We start from the raw sequence: 17,814 nt of genomic DNA on the forward strand, positions 1-17,814 counted from the left end.
TTTTTCCCTTCGTTAATAAATACTCACCTGCACCAGAGCTGCCGCGTCCTGGTCCTAAATATTCCACACGGCTTGCCCCGGCAAACCGTGACAGTACGAACCAGCCACCATGGACCCAGCGGCAGTAAATCCGTCCGAGGAGCTCCGGGACGACATTACATATAATGTGGAGATTCTCCTCGGGCTGTGGCTAGAGAACCCTCCAGAGGAGCTTCGCCGCACCGTGGAAAGTCGGCAACAACGGCTCTTTTCTGGCCTGCCATGGCTTCTGAAGTCACTTCCTCCGACCATGCAGGCTTTTCTCCAGCACACACCGCACCTTCTCTCAGCCACTTCTGCCTCGCTGCCCGACTCGCCGGATGTGATCTTGCCCGGCCCGTCGGAGCCGTCTGCAGGGAGGAAACGCCGATCGCGCCGCCGGCGCGCCACCCCACAGCCGGACGTTCGGGCTTCTAATTCGCCGGCTGTGGTGAGTGAGGACTCTTTTCCGTTTTCGGACTATGTGACTGTTCATTCAGGGGCTGCGTTCTGTGCGGCGGATGATTATGTGAACAACGTATCCCCTGCTCAGCAGCCGCTCTCTTCTCAGTTAGCTGCCCCGCAGCCACACTCTTCTCAGTTAGCTGCCCCGCAGCCACACTCTTCTCAGTTAGCTGCCCCACAGCCACACTCTTCTCAGTTAGCTGCCCCGCAGCCACACTCTGCTCGGTCACCAGTGTCTCCCTCTTTTCAGTGCCCAGTGCCACTTTCAGTTCAGTCTCCAGCGCCTCCAGTGCCACTTTCAGTTCAGGCCCCTGCGCCTCCAGTGTCACCTATAGCTCAGGCCCCCGTAGCTCCAGAGTCACCTGTAACTCAGACCCCCGTAGCTCCAGAGTCACCTGTAGCTCAGGCCCCCGTAGCTCCAGAGTCACCTGTAGCTCAGGCCCCCGTAGCTCCAGAGTCACCTGTAGCTCAGGCCCCCGTAGCTCCAGAGCCCCCGCTACCCGTAGCTCCAGAGCCCCCGCTACCCGTAGCTCCAGTGCCCCCGCTACCCGTAGCTCCAGTGCCCCCGCTACCCGCAGCTCTGGCTCCAGTGTCACCGGTCTCACACACTCACTCTATGCAGGGAGAAAGTCTAAGTTCCAGTCAGGGAATTTCTCGCACTTTAGCTGCTTCAGGCACCGTTCTGCACTCCAGGGCTTCCCCAGAGGCTAGGTCTCAGTCCCCAGCTGATTCTGGACCCCTGAAGTCTAAGCAGCCACCTGAGAACTGCACCATGTCAGCATTGCCTGGGCAGAGCCCGTGCTCAGTGCATTGCCAGTCGCCTTTGTGTCAGCTAGTGGCCTCCATGACTGCTGGCTTAGTGATGACTTCGTCTCCTGTCTCCGCTGGAGGGTCCGAGGAACCGCTCCGGCCTTCGTCGCCTGTCTCCGCTGGAGGGTCCGAAGGACCGCTCCGGCCTTCGTCTCCTGTCTCCGCTGGAGGGTCCGAAGGGGCCCGTCCGGCCTTCGTCTCCTGTCTCCGCTGGAGGGTCCAAGGGGCCCGTCCAGTCTGCAGCGCCTCTGACTTCCACGCCGCCGCCTGCAGCGCCTCCGTCTCCGGCTTCCACGCCGTCAGCCTGCAGCGCCTCCGTCTCCGGCTTCCACGCCGTCAGCCTCGTCTGGTCCAGCTGCAGAGCCGTCAGCTTCGTCTGGTCCAGCTGCAGCCTCGTCAGCCTCGTCTGGTCCAGCTGCAGCCTCGTCAGCCTCGTCTGGTCCAGCTGCAGCCTCGTCAGCCTCGTCTGGTCCAGCTGCAGCCTCGTCATCCTCGCCTGGTCCAGCTGCAGCCTCGTCATCCTCGCCTGCCCCAGCCTCCGTGTCTTCATCCTCGCCTGGCCCAGCCTCCGTGTCTTCAGCGTCGCCTGGTCCAGCCTCCGTGTCTTCAGCGTCGCCTGGTCCAGCCTCCGTGTCTTCAGCGTCGCCTGGTCCAGCCTCCGTGTCTTCAGCGTCGCCTGGCCCAGCCTCCGTGTCTCCGCCTTTAGCGTCGCCTGGTCTAGCCTCCGTGTCTCTGCCTTCAGCGTCGCCTGGCCCTGCCTTGTTTGGGTCTGCAGCTAAACGGCCGCTTTCTAGGCCCTGGCCAGGCGCCATCACCGTCGTGGGCGGCCCCCAGACCCTCTTCGCCTCAGTGGCCGCCGTGGCCTTCCGCACGGCCGGCCCCCGGACCGCCATCGTCTGAGTGGCCGCCGTTGCCTTCCGCACGGCCGGCCCCCGGACCAGTGCTGTCGTCGTCGCCGTTGCCTTCCGCACGGCCGGCCCCCGGACCAGTGCTGTTCTAGTGCTCCTGTTTTGTTTTGCCTCGAGCCCTCCGTCCTGGACCCCCCCCCCCCCCCGCCCGCCCTGGTCGGGTTTTTTTTTTTTTTTTTGGTCGGTTTTGGTTTTCTTGTGTTGGGCTGTCTGGGGCCAGCCCTTGACGGGGGGTACTGTCATGATCCTGGGTCCTTTTGACCCAGCGTTTTGTGTTTTCTGTTCTTCCTCTGTTTAGTGTTTACTCTGTTCTGCCCGTGTGTTCCTGTATCTAGTCCGCGTTTCTTAGTTTGTGTCCTTTCATGCGTAGTTCCTGTTTTATTGTGAAGGTCTGCGTCTTATGTGAGTGTTTTCAGTTTGCCTCCCTAGTCTCGTCACGTTAATCACTCCCAGCTGTGTTCCCCACCTGTGTGTAATCTCCCTGTGTTCTCTGAGTGTATTTAAGTTGTGTCTTCTGTCATAGTAGTTGCTGGTTCGTCTGTGTTGTTTCCCCTCGGTCTCCCTGCATCTCTCCATGTGTATTTCCCCGGACCTCCCTGCATCTTCATTTCTGGTTTGTTTTGTTAGTGTTACCCAGTTTAGGTTCCAGTTTCATGTTCCCAGTGCCTTTGTTGTTTGTTTTTCCCTTCGTTAATAAATGCTCACCTGCACCAGAGCTGCCGCATCCTGGTCCTAAATATTCCACACGGCTTGCCCCGGCAAACCGTGACACTTGTTCAAAGAGAAGATATAAAACAAAGTTCTAAGCTATTCGACCTTAGTGTTCTCCTTTTTAAAAAGAATCGATAAGAGAATCGATAAAGAATCAAATCGTTAAACAGAATCGAAAATGGAATCGGAATCGTGAAAATCTCATAGATACCCATCCCTACCTCTCATCCTGTATACAACAACAACAACAACAACAACTACAACTACAACTACCTCTCTGCATTTAACCCATTCACTCACTAAGGGAGAGGCCAGCCACCCTTTGGAGAAAGCTCATGTTCAACACTTGTATCTGCAATTTTGTTCTTTCAGTCACTACCCAAAGCTCATGACCATAGGTGAGCGTAGGGACGTAGATTGACTGGTAATTCAAGAGCATCACTTTTACGCTCAGCTATCTTTTAACCACAACTGCATTATTGCGGCTGCAGCACCAGTCTGTCCATCGCTCTCTTGCCCCCCTCTCACCTTAGCTCAAACCAATTTTTAATAATCTTCGCTAACCAGCAAAAGTTAATATCTGCCATTGACAGCTGCCACTCCCTTTTAATTTTGTTTTGTTGTGTTAATCCCAAATTCTTAAATGTTTCTAGAATACTGGAACCAGATCTTTGGGCACAACAAATCTCAAGTCCCTTATCTCTTAAATTTGGCTTGAACAGCTAAGCCTCTTGACTGTGTTTGTAGGTGCCAGTCACTTATTACAACTAATTTTCTAACATAAATATTTTTAAGTAGAAGTAGTTCTAATCTGAGTTGAGTTTGGGTCTGGGTCCCAGTGGGTCTGTGGCGCAATGTTTATGTGTTTGGTCTTTTATTTCTGGTTTCTTTAATGTTCTGAGGTTAAGATTGTGTTCCAGGTTTTGTTTCTTATTATAGTTGTAATTGCTCTATGCCACAGGTGTGGAACTCCAGGCCTGGAGGGCCAGTGTCCTGCAGGTTTTAGATGTGTCCTTGATACAACACAGCTTATTTAAAGGCTAAATTACCTACTCAGCATTTTTTTGAAGTTCTCCAGAGGCCTGGTAATGAACTGATTATTTGATTCAGGTGTGTTGACCCAGGGTGTTATCTAAAACCTGCAGAACACAGCCCTCCAGGAGTGGAGTTCAACACTTCTGCATGCCTACTCTTTGTAATGTCAGGTTTTAGTTTGGTTATCTACAGGGTGGGCCATTTATATGGATACACCGTAATAAAATGGGAATAGTTGGTGATATTAAAGTCCTGTTTGTGGCACATTAGTATATGTGAGGGGGCAAACTCCTCAAGATGGGTGGTGACCATGGTGGCCATTTAGAAGTCAGCTATCTTGGATACAACTTTTGTTTTTTCAATAGGAAGAGGGCCATGTGACACATCAAACTTACTGGTAATGTCACAAGAAAAACAATGGTGTGCTTGGTTTCAACGTAACTTTATTCTTTCATGAATTATTCACAAGTTTCTCTTTGTTCACAGCCATTGACATGTCGAAGAGGTTAACACATGAGGTGCATGTATCCAGTCTAAAACCCTGGTATAATTTGCAGCCACTACAGAGGTTAGATAGCGCCTCCTCACAGTTCGCACCGAGGTCTCGCGCTGAATAAAACCGGTGATGTTAAAAAACACACCGTAGTGGTCAGAGACAGCCAAATCAACAACAGAGGACACACTGTTGGACAGCCGATGGGTGATGACCAGGTCCAGAGTGTGTCCTCTGTTGTGAGTCGGCTGCGAGACGTGCTGGGTAAAATCCATACAGTGAAGAATGTTTAAGAATTCTTTTGATGTACAGTCAGAAGGATTATCTATGTGCAGGTTAAAATCACTGGTTAAAATGATCATGTTATATTTTGAGTGTATGTTTGTTAAAAATTCTGAAAATTCCTTGATAAAAGCAGCACTGTCTTTAGGTGGTCTATAAATTGTGACAGATAAAACTGGAGGGCTGCTAAAAACAATAGCATGGAATTCGAAAGTGGTGAAATTGTCAAATAAAATTTGTTTGGTGGTGAGTGTGTTGTTGGTTAAAGATGCAGTCCCACCACCTCTCTTACCACTTCTAATAGAAAAAGAGAAATTAAAATTTGGTGGGGAGGCCTCAGTGAGAACAACTGGTGCATCCAAACCCAGCCATGTTTCAGTTAAAAATAAACAGTCAAGTTTATTATCTAAGATTAAATCATTAATAATAAAAGACTTGTTCAACAGAGAGCAAACATTTAAAAGTGCCATACTGATCAAGACTGGTGGATTTTTGACAGTAGAGTTCAATCGATGTTGACATTTTTGAAGAGGCCGGAGGTTATTAATGTTTTTGGAGTTAGTGGATTTATGATAATTCTGATGCTCTCTGTTTGTGATTATGACGGGTATTGTGTTGACTGTGGGAGAGAGAGGTCCGAGTCCAGAGTTTTGTGTATTACTGTTAAAAGTGGAGCAAATATAGGAGCTGGGACTAGGGGGACATCAGTCAGTGGCGGACATGTCAGCAGGTAATGTCGGTTTGGGGTAATGACAGGGCCGTGTGCGGGAGTGCCGGACATCAGATCTCAAGCAAGATCTGATGTCCGGTGCTCGAAAAAAAAAAAATCGATGCTACACATTTCTTTCATTCAAAGCAATTAATTTATCCAAAAATTTTAAATATCAAATCTGTGATCACTACAGAAATCAGGTGAACAGGAAAAGAAATGTGCACTGAGCAACAGGAGAGTAAAAACCCCAAAATGATAACCTGTATTATGTATGGCCATTATCAGACTTAAATCTTTGAAACTCAAGTCACAAACTAACTAATCACATAACAGTTCCTTAGTTCAGGAAGCTGTGGTTACATTTCATTACACAGGAAAAGGCTTTTTCAGCAGCAAGTTGGTTGACTCAGAAGAAAATCTATACAATCTAACTAGCCAACGCAATAAGTTACATTATAATATCTTAAAATAATCAAGGCTTCATAGGAACCTTATTCAAATGTGAAGACCATACATTCTGTCTCAGTTTTTAACTGACCAGGGAGGTAATGTGTTTTCAGCCATTGTGCTTATGGTTTACACACATAACTAAAACAAACCATGTGTTTCCTGAAATGAAGGCCCTTTTGTCACGGTTGGGGCAGCAGTCGTGTGGTGTTTGTAGGAAAGAGAACCCTATATGCAGGAAACGGCTAGATGCAGGTGAGCGTTTATTTACAAAGGGTGAAATATAAACAGAAACAAGGGTGGCGAGGACTGCACAAAGACACGAACCTAAACTGGGAAAAACTAATAAACCTGGAACACGCAACATGGAGAGGAACACGAGATGAGAACAGAGAGACAGAGAAATACCAACTAACGCAGAGTAACACAGACGACGCGACGAGGAACACAGGCAGGTACACACTATAAATGCACACAAGGTAATGAGGGAATGACACACAGGAGGGGAACACAGCCGAACCTAATTAGACACAACGAGACACAAACCTTCAAAGTAAAACAGGAAACACAGAGTGTTTTACAACACAAACTCGGGGACATGAACAGAGCACAGAGTAAAGACACAGGTAGGGCTGATAAAACACTAAAGCACTAAACACAAGAACCAAACCCTGAGAACTAACACAAAATAAGAATTAACACAAAACATAAGATGATACCAAAATGAACACAAAACGCTGGGTCAACAACCCAGGATCATGACACCTTTTGATGCTTCTGTTTCCATATGTTTGTGTATGAATGTGATCCCAGCTCTGACACCAACAGTGGAAATGATTAACAACTTTTACAGTCACTGATGAGTTCTCTTTTTTCTTGAGAATTCGTGAGGATGTCTTTGAAGCATTCAAGATAACTTGAATTTTGTCATTTTTAATCTGATATTAAGAGATATTAAGTACATCTCCCCAACAGCCTTCTCATCAGTAGGCGAAGATGAGGTTAAGCAGAGATCTGCATGTTAAGTAAGCAGTTCACAAATGCAAATAAGTACATTTGGCTTAGAGAACAGTGTCCTTTATTTAGAACATACAAAATGATTTTATGAGTAATTTGCTAATTTAGGCACATTAGTTGCTGCATTTAGATCACCCAGAGAACTTCATATGAAAATGTTTTATGCTTGATCAATTCTACATTGACGGCAACCTGCCACACTTGCCTTGTATGTCCTGCAACATTGCAGATTCCTTACCAGTCGATATGCCCTTGGACATTCCTGCCTATTCCAGTCTCACTTCTTGGAGAAATGTAACTATTTATTTAATTTTGCGGAGATAAAGTCACCCTCTACCAGGAAACAAAATAAAATAGCCTGGGTTTTTATTAGTTCCATTTCACTGCATGTGCCCTTCATAGCAGATTCAAGTTAAGTACATTAATTAGAATTAGAATTTAGATTCAAATATTTGTATTCTTATGTAGTAATATTATTTGATTATTATAATGATATAGCACAAGATTCAGTTACCTTTATACTAAAATGGTTAGTAGAATTGTGCTTCAAGAAGCTACTTTTTACTTTCTCGCTTTGAGTACATTTCAGAGCTTCTACTTTTTCACACAGAGGAGAGGATAAAAGAAGAAATCTAATTCTTAGTTGGTGTGTGTGTGTGTGTGTGTGTGTGTGTGTGTGTGTGTGTGTGTGTGTGTGTGTGTGTGTGTGTGTGTGTGAATTAAATTGAATACATTCTTATTTCCCCTTCTACATATTGTAATGTCTAAACTTCAGAGCCCTGCATTAAACAGTTGTTCTTATTATTAATGCTAGGTCCGCGGCCAGGCCCCTCAAAAGCTGATATGTCCTCCTCTGAGCTTTCAAATTCCTGCTCTGATGTCTGGCCTTACTCCACCTATTGCCCCTTATAGCTGTCCTGAGTAAAATAATTTCTGCCTCATCCTGCCCTCTACTTCCTGAAGTATGGACATTGGTTGAACATGCGAGGTACTCACACTTCTTTTCGAAGGGGTAAAACTATTGTGCATTTCTGAAATCCTACTAAATCAAAGTTCAGACTTGGAAATAGAAGAAACAACTTGAGTTTAAGCAACAGAATCATGCTATCTACAGTACCACTCCCTTGTGTCCATAAAATCTGGAAGTTTCAATTTCCACCATTTTGAAAAGAACATACAGAAGGAGTCATATAGATTGCATAGATGGAGCTTGATGGAGCAGTCTAATACTGTTTTTCCCTAAAGTTTAAGTAACTGGATACAGATTGAATTGTCTATTAAGCACAATTCATTTAAATTTTCACATTGTATTTAAGGTTCTGGTTATCTAGTTAAGGCTGATTGATATTTCTGTTACATCAGTGTCAGCATTTCAATAATTTTAAACAGTGCTTTAAGTGGGCCGGTACGCGGCGGTACTCAGTAGCCTACTGCCACTTCTAAATATAGCTCTTGAGAGTACCGCCACCTCTCCATGCGCCCAGAACGTGCTTTTAGCGTACCGGTACTCTCATTTGCACATCTGTTATAATCGTTTGGCTGCGCTGCCGCTTTTCAGAGCGCCCTTCACAAGCACGCTTCCTAATTCGTCCCACCGAGAGCAGAGACTACATTACCCATACGCCAATGTGTTTTACAAGTGAAAAGCGCATGCGTCGCTTTTGCCGTTGTCATGTCAACAACTCAACGTGGTCCGGAGAGGGTGTGTAAAACGCGCAAACAGCTGCTCGGTTAAACTACAAAAACAATGAACACTTAATATGCTCTCCTGGCTTCAGACTCTGGGTAGTAAAAGAACAAGGTCAGAATCAGAGGACTCGCTGGCTGACACCCCACCAAGCCAGAATGATATCGCTGCAGGTCAGACGCAAGCTCATGAAAGCTGCACTAGTGCCGCAGCCGCGGACGACGGCACTTTTTGCGACGACGAGGACGAGAATGACACCATTTCTACCGATGACAACAGCCGCGTTAGCGAGCATGAGTGGCCAGAATGTTGGTCCCAAGCACAAGTCCGGTATTTCTCCACAAATTACAAGTGGCTGATCAGCAGAAATCAAAAGTTGGGTTGTAGTGTGTGTAGTCAAGTTTGTGCTCGCCTGGACATGCAGCAAGGGCAGAGAGTGTGGCAGGAGTGGAGTGGGTGCTTAATCTCGTCTTTTGGAAGGGACAAGGCTGCACAACAAAACTCACTACAAAAGAAAATAAAAGAGCACAGAGACTCAATTTATCACAAGAAAGCAGTTGAAATAAAAGAGAAGGCAACACAAAATACAATGCAAAAACACATTGAAGATATGAGAAAGGCTGACTACGCTTCAACTTGCAATGTGTTTAGAACAGCTTATAAGATTGGCAAGCATGGGCGTCCCTTTACAGACATGCCAATAGATGTCCAGTTGCAAGTCTTAAATGGTGTCAAGATGGGCAGAGTTTTGCACTCTAATAACTCATGTGCAAATATACTGGATCACATTGCAGCTGAAATGAAAAAGAAGGTAGTCAATGACATAGTGATGAATGAAAGAAAATTGTGTGTGCTCATTGATGAATCCACTACAATAAGTGGAAAGTCTGTGCTTGTCGTGTGCCTGCGGTCAGCTATTTCCAGTGAAAATCCAGACACAATGTTTTTTGAACTGATTGAGCTGCAGGGGACCACAGCAAAGGACATCACTGAAGCACTGTTAGGATGTCTTCATAATAATGGCTTTGACCCTCACTACCTACAGGAACATTTGTTGGCATTTGCTTGTGATGGAGCCTCAGTGATGCTTGGGAGGAAAGCAGGAGTTGCTGCGCAGCTTTGTTCCAAATTCCCTTACCTGTTTGTCTGGCATTGTTCCAATCACAGACTGGAACTGGCAGTTTGTGATGTTTTGAAGGAGGTAGGAGGAATCAACCACTTTAAAATATTCTTAGATCAGCTTTACTCCCTCTACCATGCATCACCAAAAAACCAAAGGGAGTTAACCGAGAGTGCTCACAATGTTGGACAACGTCTCCTTGTGATAGGCCGTGTTTTATCAGTGCGTTGGGTTGCTTCAAGTGAGAGAACAGTGAAAGCAGTATGGGAGAACTACCAAGCTCTGCAGGTACACTTTACAAGTGCTGCTGCTGATACCAGCAGGGATTCAAGAGAGAGAGCAAAATACAAAGGACTCAATGATGTTCTCACTACTGTTTCTTTTGTGGTCAATCTTGGCATCATGTATGACGCTCTCACAGAACTCAGTGACCTCTCAAGAATGCTCCAGAGACGGGACATGACTTTGGATCAAGCCGACAGGCAGCTGGACCGACAAATCCGGGTGTTTGAGTCAATGGTATCCACACCTGCCATTGAAGCTGAAAAGGAGAAAATCTTCAGAAATGTATGCCTGCATGAAAATCAGAGGGTTATAAAAATCAACCATGGCCAATTTTTCCGTAGCCTGGCTGAAAATGTTAAGTGCAGGATGACTCCAACAACTTCCTCACATGTCAGTAAAACCTCATCTGAAAAGACAGATAGTCACCTCCTCTCAGACATCAAGGTCCTCCAGTCTGACTCCTGGCCTGCATCTCTAGATATTCAATATGGGGATGCAGCGGTCAGACATTTATGTCAGAGATTCAGAGTTGGGGAGAGGGAAAGTGTCCTAGGATTTAGGGAGTATAAAGACCTTAAAGCTTCCAAGACACCAGCAGCCCTGAAGCCGCTTCTTACAGCTGTCCACACCATTGCAGTATCAACAAGTGAATGCGAGCGAGCTTTCAGCTCAATGAATGATACTTTGACAGATAAAAGAAACTCTCTCGACATCAAAAGGCTTTCAAATATGATTTTCCTGAAATGCAACGGACCACCCTTCGATCAGTTTAACGCACAAACATATGTGCAGACATGGCTGGCACTAGGGAGGAGAAGTGCAGCATCCACAAACTGCGAAGCCCAAAGTGAAAGGAAAGTGGAGCCCAAAACGTGCTGGAGCCTTTTCTAGGTAAAATGATTTGTACAGTATTTCTCATTTTTCATTTGGTGTACTGTGATTGTATTTTGCTGAATCTGCTTTTGTATATTTTTCAGGGGTAAAGAAATGAACCATCTTCAAGACTCAAGATTATGTTCTACTGTTCTATGGTTATTATGTTTGGGTTGCTTCAAGTGAGAGAACAGTGAAAGTAGTATGGGAGAACTACCAAGCTCTGCAGGTACACTTTACAAGTGCTGCTGCTGATACCAGCAGGGACTCAAGAGAGAGCAAAATACAAATTAGTTTATAATTTATTTTATGTACATTTTGTTAAAAAAAAAATTTCAATACCTTTTTGCACATTTTATTTATGTTCAGTAGCTCTTTCTAGCTCAAGCAAATCCACAAACTAATAAAATGATTTATTATTTTGTATAAGGTTGTCTGTTGACTGTTGTATATAAAACCCATTCAATATAGTTGTTGTTACCTCAGGGGAGGCGGAAAAAAAATAGAGTACCGGCACCTCTTTTGGGCCACTTAAAGCACTGTCTATAAATTGTGACAGATAAAACTGGAGGGCTGCTAAAAACAATAGCATGGAATTCGAAAGTGGTGAAATTGTCAAATAAAATTTGTTTGGTGGTGAGTGTGTTGTTGGTTAAAGATGCAGTCCCACCACCTCTCTTACCACTTCTAATAGAAAAAGAGAAATTAAAATTTGGTGGGGAGGCCTCAGTGAGAACAACTGGTGCATCCAAACCCAGCCATGTTTCAGTTAAAAATAAACAGTCAAGTTTATTATCTAAGATTAAATCATTAATAATAAAAGACTTGTTCAACAGAGAGCGGACATTTAAAAGTGCCATACTGATCAAGACTGGTGGATTTTTGACAGTAGAGGTCAATGGATGTTGACATTTTTGAAGAGGCCGGAGGTTATTAATGTTTTTGGAGTTAGTGGATTTATGATAATTCTGATGCTCTCTGTTTGTGATTATGACGGGTATTGTGTTGACTGTGGGAGAGAGAGGTCCGGGTCCAGAGTTTTGTGTATTACTGTTAAAAGTGGAGCAAATATAGGAGCTGGGACTAGGGGGACATCAGTCAGTGGCGGACATGTCAGCAGGTAATGTCGGTTTGGGGTAATGACAGGGCCGTGTGCGGGAGTGCCGGACATCAGATCTCAAGCAAGATCTGATGTCCGGTGCTCGAAAAAAAAAAATCGATGCTACACATTTCTTTCATTCAAAGCAATTAATTTATCCAAAAATTTTAAATATCAAATCTGTGATCACTACAGAAATCAGGTGAACAGGAAAGGAAATGTGCACTGAGCAACAGGAGAGTAAAAACCCCAAAATGATAACCTGTATTATGTATGGCCATTATCAGACTTAAATCTTTGAAACTCAAGTCACAAACTAACTAATCACATAACAGTTCCTTAGTTCAGGAAGCTGTGGTTACATTTCATTACACAGGAAAAGGCTTTTTCAGCAGCAAGTTGGTTGACTCAGAAGAAAATCTATACAATCTAACTAGCCAACGCAATAAGTTACATTATAATATCTTAAAATAATCAAGGCTTCATAGGAACCTTATTCAAATGTGAAGACCATACATTCTGTCTCAGTTTTTAACTGACCAGGGAGGTAATGTGTTTTCAGCCATTGTGCTTATGGTTTACACACATCATAACTAAAACAAACCATGTGTTTCCTGAAATGAAGGCCCTTTTGTCACGGTTGGGGCAGCAGTCGTGTGGTGTTTGTAGGAAAGAGAACCCTATATGCAGGAAACGGCTAGATGCAGGTGAGCGTTTATTTACAAAGGGTGAAATATAAACAGAAACAAGGGTGGCGAGGACTGCACAAAGACACGAACCTAAACTGGGAAAAACTAATAAACCTGGAACACGCAACATGGAGAGGAACACGAGATGAGAACAGAGAGACAGAGAAATACCAACTAACGCAGAGTAACACAGACGACGCGACGAGGAACACAGGCAGGTACACAAAAAATGAATGAGGTGGATTGTTCAGTGTATATTAATTATTTATTTTCATTTTACTTAAAATATATGTTTTTGTTAAGTTAACATATGTTTTTCTAATCAAGTCTACGTAATTGTGTCTATTATTCAACGTACATAATACTAATGTGTTACTTGATGGCATAACATTTAAGTTAAGTCAATTAGGATCGATATACCTTGTATATCCACAAGGTGGCAGTAATGCAAAAACAGTTGTAATGAAACCGCGAAGAACAAGAAGGTTTCACGGCTTGGGCCTGCTCATGCGCAAGACTTCAAATTTAACTTTAAAACGTTGTTTTGGCGCCAAGCTGCTGTTTCTTTGAGAGGTAAGACCATTTTTTTCTTTGACTATGTTGTGTAGTATCTATATGTCGAGCATGGTTATATTTTGCGTTTGTCTTATAAGACATGTTATATCGTTTGCGTGCGCTTGTTCTACATTAGTTTTACTGGGTCCTGGACATGCTTATTTTGTGGACTGTGTAAGAAACATTTTTATTGTTTTTTGTTTTATTAAGTACGGAGCCCCCCAGGGGACATGGGAGAAAAAAAAATTAGGGAGGAAAAAAAAAATTAGGGAGGAAAAAAAAAATTAAGACGGACTTTTGCGAGAGCTCGCAAAAGTATTGCGAGCGCTCGCAAAAGTATTGCGAGCGCTCGCAAAAGTATTGCGAGATCTCGCAAAACTCCAACAATGGCGGCAGCTACTTAGTTGTAATATTCCTCTTTCTGGGTCACAAAATACACTTTTAAGATATTTTGAGGCGTGAATGTAGTTGTGTAAACGTCAGATACCTGCTCGGTTTACAAGACATCACATATTTGCAAAAGTGCTCCGACGTTTTTGGAGATCTGACACCCACTAGCTCGAAGCTAACGGGAGGTCGAGACCTACTACAGCCGGGAGGAACACCGCTTTCCCGGCACATCGTGCCTCGACCTCCCGGTCGGCTTCGAGCTGGCGGCCTCCGAAGAATGCGGCTAAAACTTTTGCGAGATCTCGCAATACTTTTGCGAGATCTCGATCTCTTAATTTTTTTTTTCCTCCCTAATTATTATTTTTTTCCTCCCTAATTTTTTTTTTCTCCCATGTCCCCTGGGGGGCTCCGTAATTAAGGGATTAGCTACAGGGGTTCATGGGGTTATTTTTTCAAGGGGTTATTTTTTAATTTGCTTTCTTGGGATTCCTTTACTGTAATCCGAGAGTCATAAATATCGAATAGGATAGCAAGGATAGCATAAAGTGACATTTAAAATCCAAAAAGTCAAGGGCGAAAGCCACTGTGACACCATTGTTATGCTCTATCAGTAATCTGTATTATGTAAAAATGGTCTGTAAATACAGCATGTTTCCTAGCGGAGTTATACATATCAACATAGTTATAAATTACAGTTTGTTAAATCACACACTTAAGTTTTTAAATAAAATTATTCACGACATATGAGTGGACAGACCTGGTGATAATTGCTTCTATAGAAAGTTAGCACATGGCAGTGTCAGTCTCTTGCTTTTCTTCTGATTTAGTTGTAATTCAAACAATAATTTGCTTTTTGAAATTAAGTAAGGAATTTTTTGTTTTACTTTATAAATTTCAGATAACGGCCTTTAACCTGCTCCCTCCTATACTGATGTGGTGTATGTGGTACTGCTGAGCTTGTATGTGGTATGTGAACTGTTATACTTTTAAAAACAAAACTGTTTTATAAGTTAAGTTTTCTTTAGTGACCCATCCCATGCCCCTGTTATTTCTTCTCCAGATCTGAACCATTGTAAAGGTTGCAGTTCAAGGGCCTGAGGTATGAAATTCTTTTCAGATCAGCTGTGATCAATATTTTTTGGAACTTGATAAATAACAATAAAAGCTGTAATGGCTCCTTTAGCATTTTCTGTAAATGTTTGTGTTAAAATTATAGCTTTAATGAGGTCTTTCTACTTTAGTTTTAGTTATAAACTATGTATATGTGTACATATAGTATGTATATTTACAGTACAGTATGTTGTGTTTGTTGATATGTTTTCAGGTGGAAGCAGAATATGTGAGGGTTACTACTGCTCCACTTGTTCCAAGGCTTTTTACACAACTTGACCAATACACCAGTGACCAGCTCATAAAAGTCTTCAAGAAAAAAGGAGGCGTTGAAGGGAAGAAAATTAGACAAATTTTGGCCCCTGCCACAAAGGTGCGTTATTCTGTTGGTAGCAAAATATTATGGCTAATAAGATCATTTTCAAATTTAAACAGCTAGTATATGGTAGCTGCACAGTGCACTTACATTTATATTAAGCAAGACAAAGTTTGGTACTCAAAACGTTGGAAAACTTAAATTACCTAAACATATGTAAAATCTGATCCCTCAATTTAGGTTAAACCAGAAGTGAATGTTTTTATGTTTTGTTTTGAATGCAAAAAAAGATGATGTATTAGTTTGTCTTTACCTCCATTATGGACATATATAATGTGGTGGAAACCCTGCCCAACAGGTTAACTATTCATGTCCATGTGATGATTAGTTGGTCTTGTGTACATGTCTATCTGTGCAGTGGATATGTCATTCATTTTCGCATAGTGAATGTGTCATCTAAAGTACATGTTTCTCTCTGATCTGCCCCTCTCGAAGGAAAATATACGAGGTCTCGGGCTTTTTACCTGATGAAGAATCCCTTAATACTTTGGAATAGTTCTTTTTATCTTAATTATTGCGAATGTTGCATCTTTTACGAATTTGGATGACCGTTGAATGTTCTGTTCAGATAAACTATTAATTTTTCGGAGGCTGAATGGGAATAAAATGGTAATTTGTAAATGACAGATAAAGGGAAAATTACATTTAAGAGAAATTTAGAACATTTTGAAAAGTTTGTAAACTACTACAATTTGAGAGATTTTACTCTTGTGGGTGGGCTAGTAAGAGACCATCAACAGTATTGAGATTTAAAGGATTTAATTGAGAGATGATACTGCACCAGAAATGTTGAAGGGTGGTGTGTATATTAGCGTTCAAGGCATATTGTTATGAGGTGGAAAAATGTTCATATTCAGTTTGTGTTACATTGTGTGCATTGTAAAGGTAATTGCAATACATACTAAGAATATGGGTAAGTTAGGAATACAGGATGAATGTATATTTTGCGGACTTTTAAAGACGAACAATTGTTTCCATGTTAAAATGTTTACAACTCAAGCTTTTTGCCCAAACACTGGTAAAATAAATGTTGACAGTGGCAAGTGTTAAATGGTTACTGCTGTGCTGTTGCAAAAAAACTGAACGCTGACAAGCTGTTTTATTGTTAGACCATAATGTTGGCATGTTTTATTAAAGTTTTATTTGGGATGGTGATATAATTTTCTTTGGTTGCTAATATCAGTGGACTATTATTATTATTATTATTATTATTATTACATTAATTTTTTTTAATTGTGGCTGTTGAGGTGGACACTTCACTTTGCATTGTTAAAAGAAAGCACTTCATTGGCGTTGTGTTACTGGACTGACCCTAAGCAATCATTGCAAATAGCAACTTTGCTATTCATTTTAGACACTAAAAGAAAAAACACTCCACAGACCTTACTAGCATCACATGTGCATAACTCAAGTGTCATCTTATCAACATGTTATGTGGTCTTCAATGGGTTTTTTTTTCTTCTATTTCTGGCAGATACAGACATTTAATTTAAAGTCTTGATATTGCATCTGTCTACATACTGTTAATTACTAACCCTAATGAGCTGTTGTGTTTTATTTTGGACTGGGTTTACACAAATGCTCACTGAATGTGTTGGCAATAAAAGAAATTTTAAAAAATAAGTTGGATGTACTTAATTCATTTGTGTGGAACCTGTTGACAAAATAGATTTATGTAAAACTAATTAGTAAAGCACAAGGTGGCTGAAAATATATTTGAATTAATCTAACTTAAATTTAACATTTTACTGCCACAAATAAGAAATGTGTTGAAGTAACTAATCTAAACTATCTAACCTGTAAATATATCATCTATGTTCACACAACATAACTTGATTTAGTTAGTCTTAAATATGTCTTGTTAATCTTAAGTAGTTTTTTTAAATTAGATGAACTAAAGATTTTTGCTTTAAACTAACATAATGCAATTTCGTGGAACCTGTTGACAAAATAATTTTAATTAAAGTCAGCGTTTCATTTTTTTGAGTGTATAAATACACACAAGGTAATGAAGGAATGACACACAGGAGGGGAACACAGCCGAACCTAATTAGACACAACGAGACACAAACCTTCAAAGTAAAACAGGAAACACAGAGTGTTTTACAACACAAACTCGGGGACATGAACAGAGCACAGAGTAAAGACACGGGTAGGGCTGATAAAACACTAAAGCATTAAACACAAGAACCAAACCCTGAGAACTAACACAAAATAAGAATTAACACAAAACATAAGATGATACCAAAATGAACACAAAACGCTGGGTCAACAACCCAGGATCATGACACCTTTTGATGCTTCTGTTTCCATATGTTTGTGTATGAATGTGATCCCAGCTCTGACACCATCAGTGGAAATGATTAAACCAACAGATTATGATTAACCACTTTTACAGTCACTGATGAGTTCTCTTTTTTCTTGAGAATTCGTGAGGATGTCTTTGAAGCATTCAAGATAACTTGAATTTTGTCATTTTTAATCTGATATTAAGAGATATTAAGTACATCTCCCCAACAGCCTTCTCATCAGTAGGCGAAGATGAGGTTAAGCAGAGATCTGCATGTTAAGTAAGCAGTTCACAAATGCAAATAAGTACATTTGGCTTAGAGAACAGTGTCCTTTATTTAGGACATACAAAATGATTTTATGAGTAATTTGCTAATTTAGGCACATTAGTTGCTGCATTTAGATCACCCAGAGAACTTCATATGAAAATGTTTTATGCTTGA

General features: G+C 42.2%; 1 protein-coding gene and 1 long non-coding RNA gene across 2 annotated transcripts; both read left to right on the forward strand.

Annotated features, from left to right (window-relative positions):
• On the forward strand, positions 1–9,781 carry LOC120722747 (vegetative cell wall protein gp1-like). The gene is made up of 4 exons (XM_040013877.1): positions 1–1,658; positions 1,964–2,166; positions 8,677–8,893; positions 9,753–9,781. The coding sequence occupies exons 1-4, from the start codon at positions 110–112 to the stop codon at positions 9,779–9,781; spliced, it is 1,998 nt and encodes a 665-aa protein (XP_039869811.1). The 5' UTR covers positions 1–109.
• A 458-nt stretch (positions 9,782–10,239) lies between these two features.
• Positions 10,240–11,186, forward strand: LOC120725513. The gene is made up of 2 exons (XR_005694129.1): positions 10,240–10,881; positions 10,968–11,186. It is a non-coding gene; the product is annotated as an uncharacterized LOC120725513 (long non-coding RNA).
• The last annotated feature ends 6,628 nt before the right edge of the window (positions 11,187–17,814 follow it).

Source organism: Simochromis diagramma, unplaced genomic scaffold (genome assembly GCF_900408965.1).
Source record: "Simochromis diagramma unplaced genomic scaffold, fSimDia1.1 OVJJ01000205.1, whole genome shotgun sequence".
Taxonomy (NCBI): Eukaryota; Metazoa; Chordata; class Actinopteri; order Cichliformes; family Cichlidae; genus Simochromis; species Simochromis diagramma.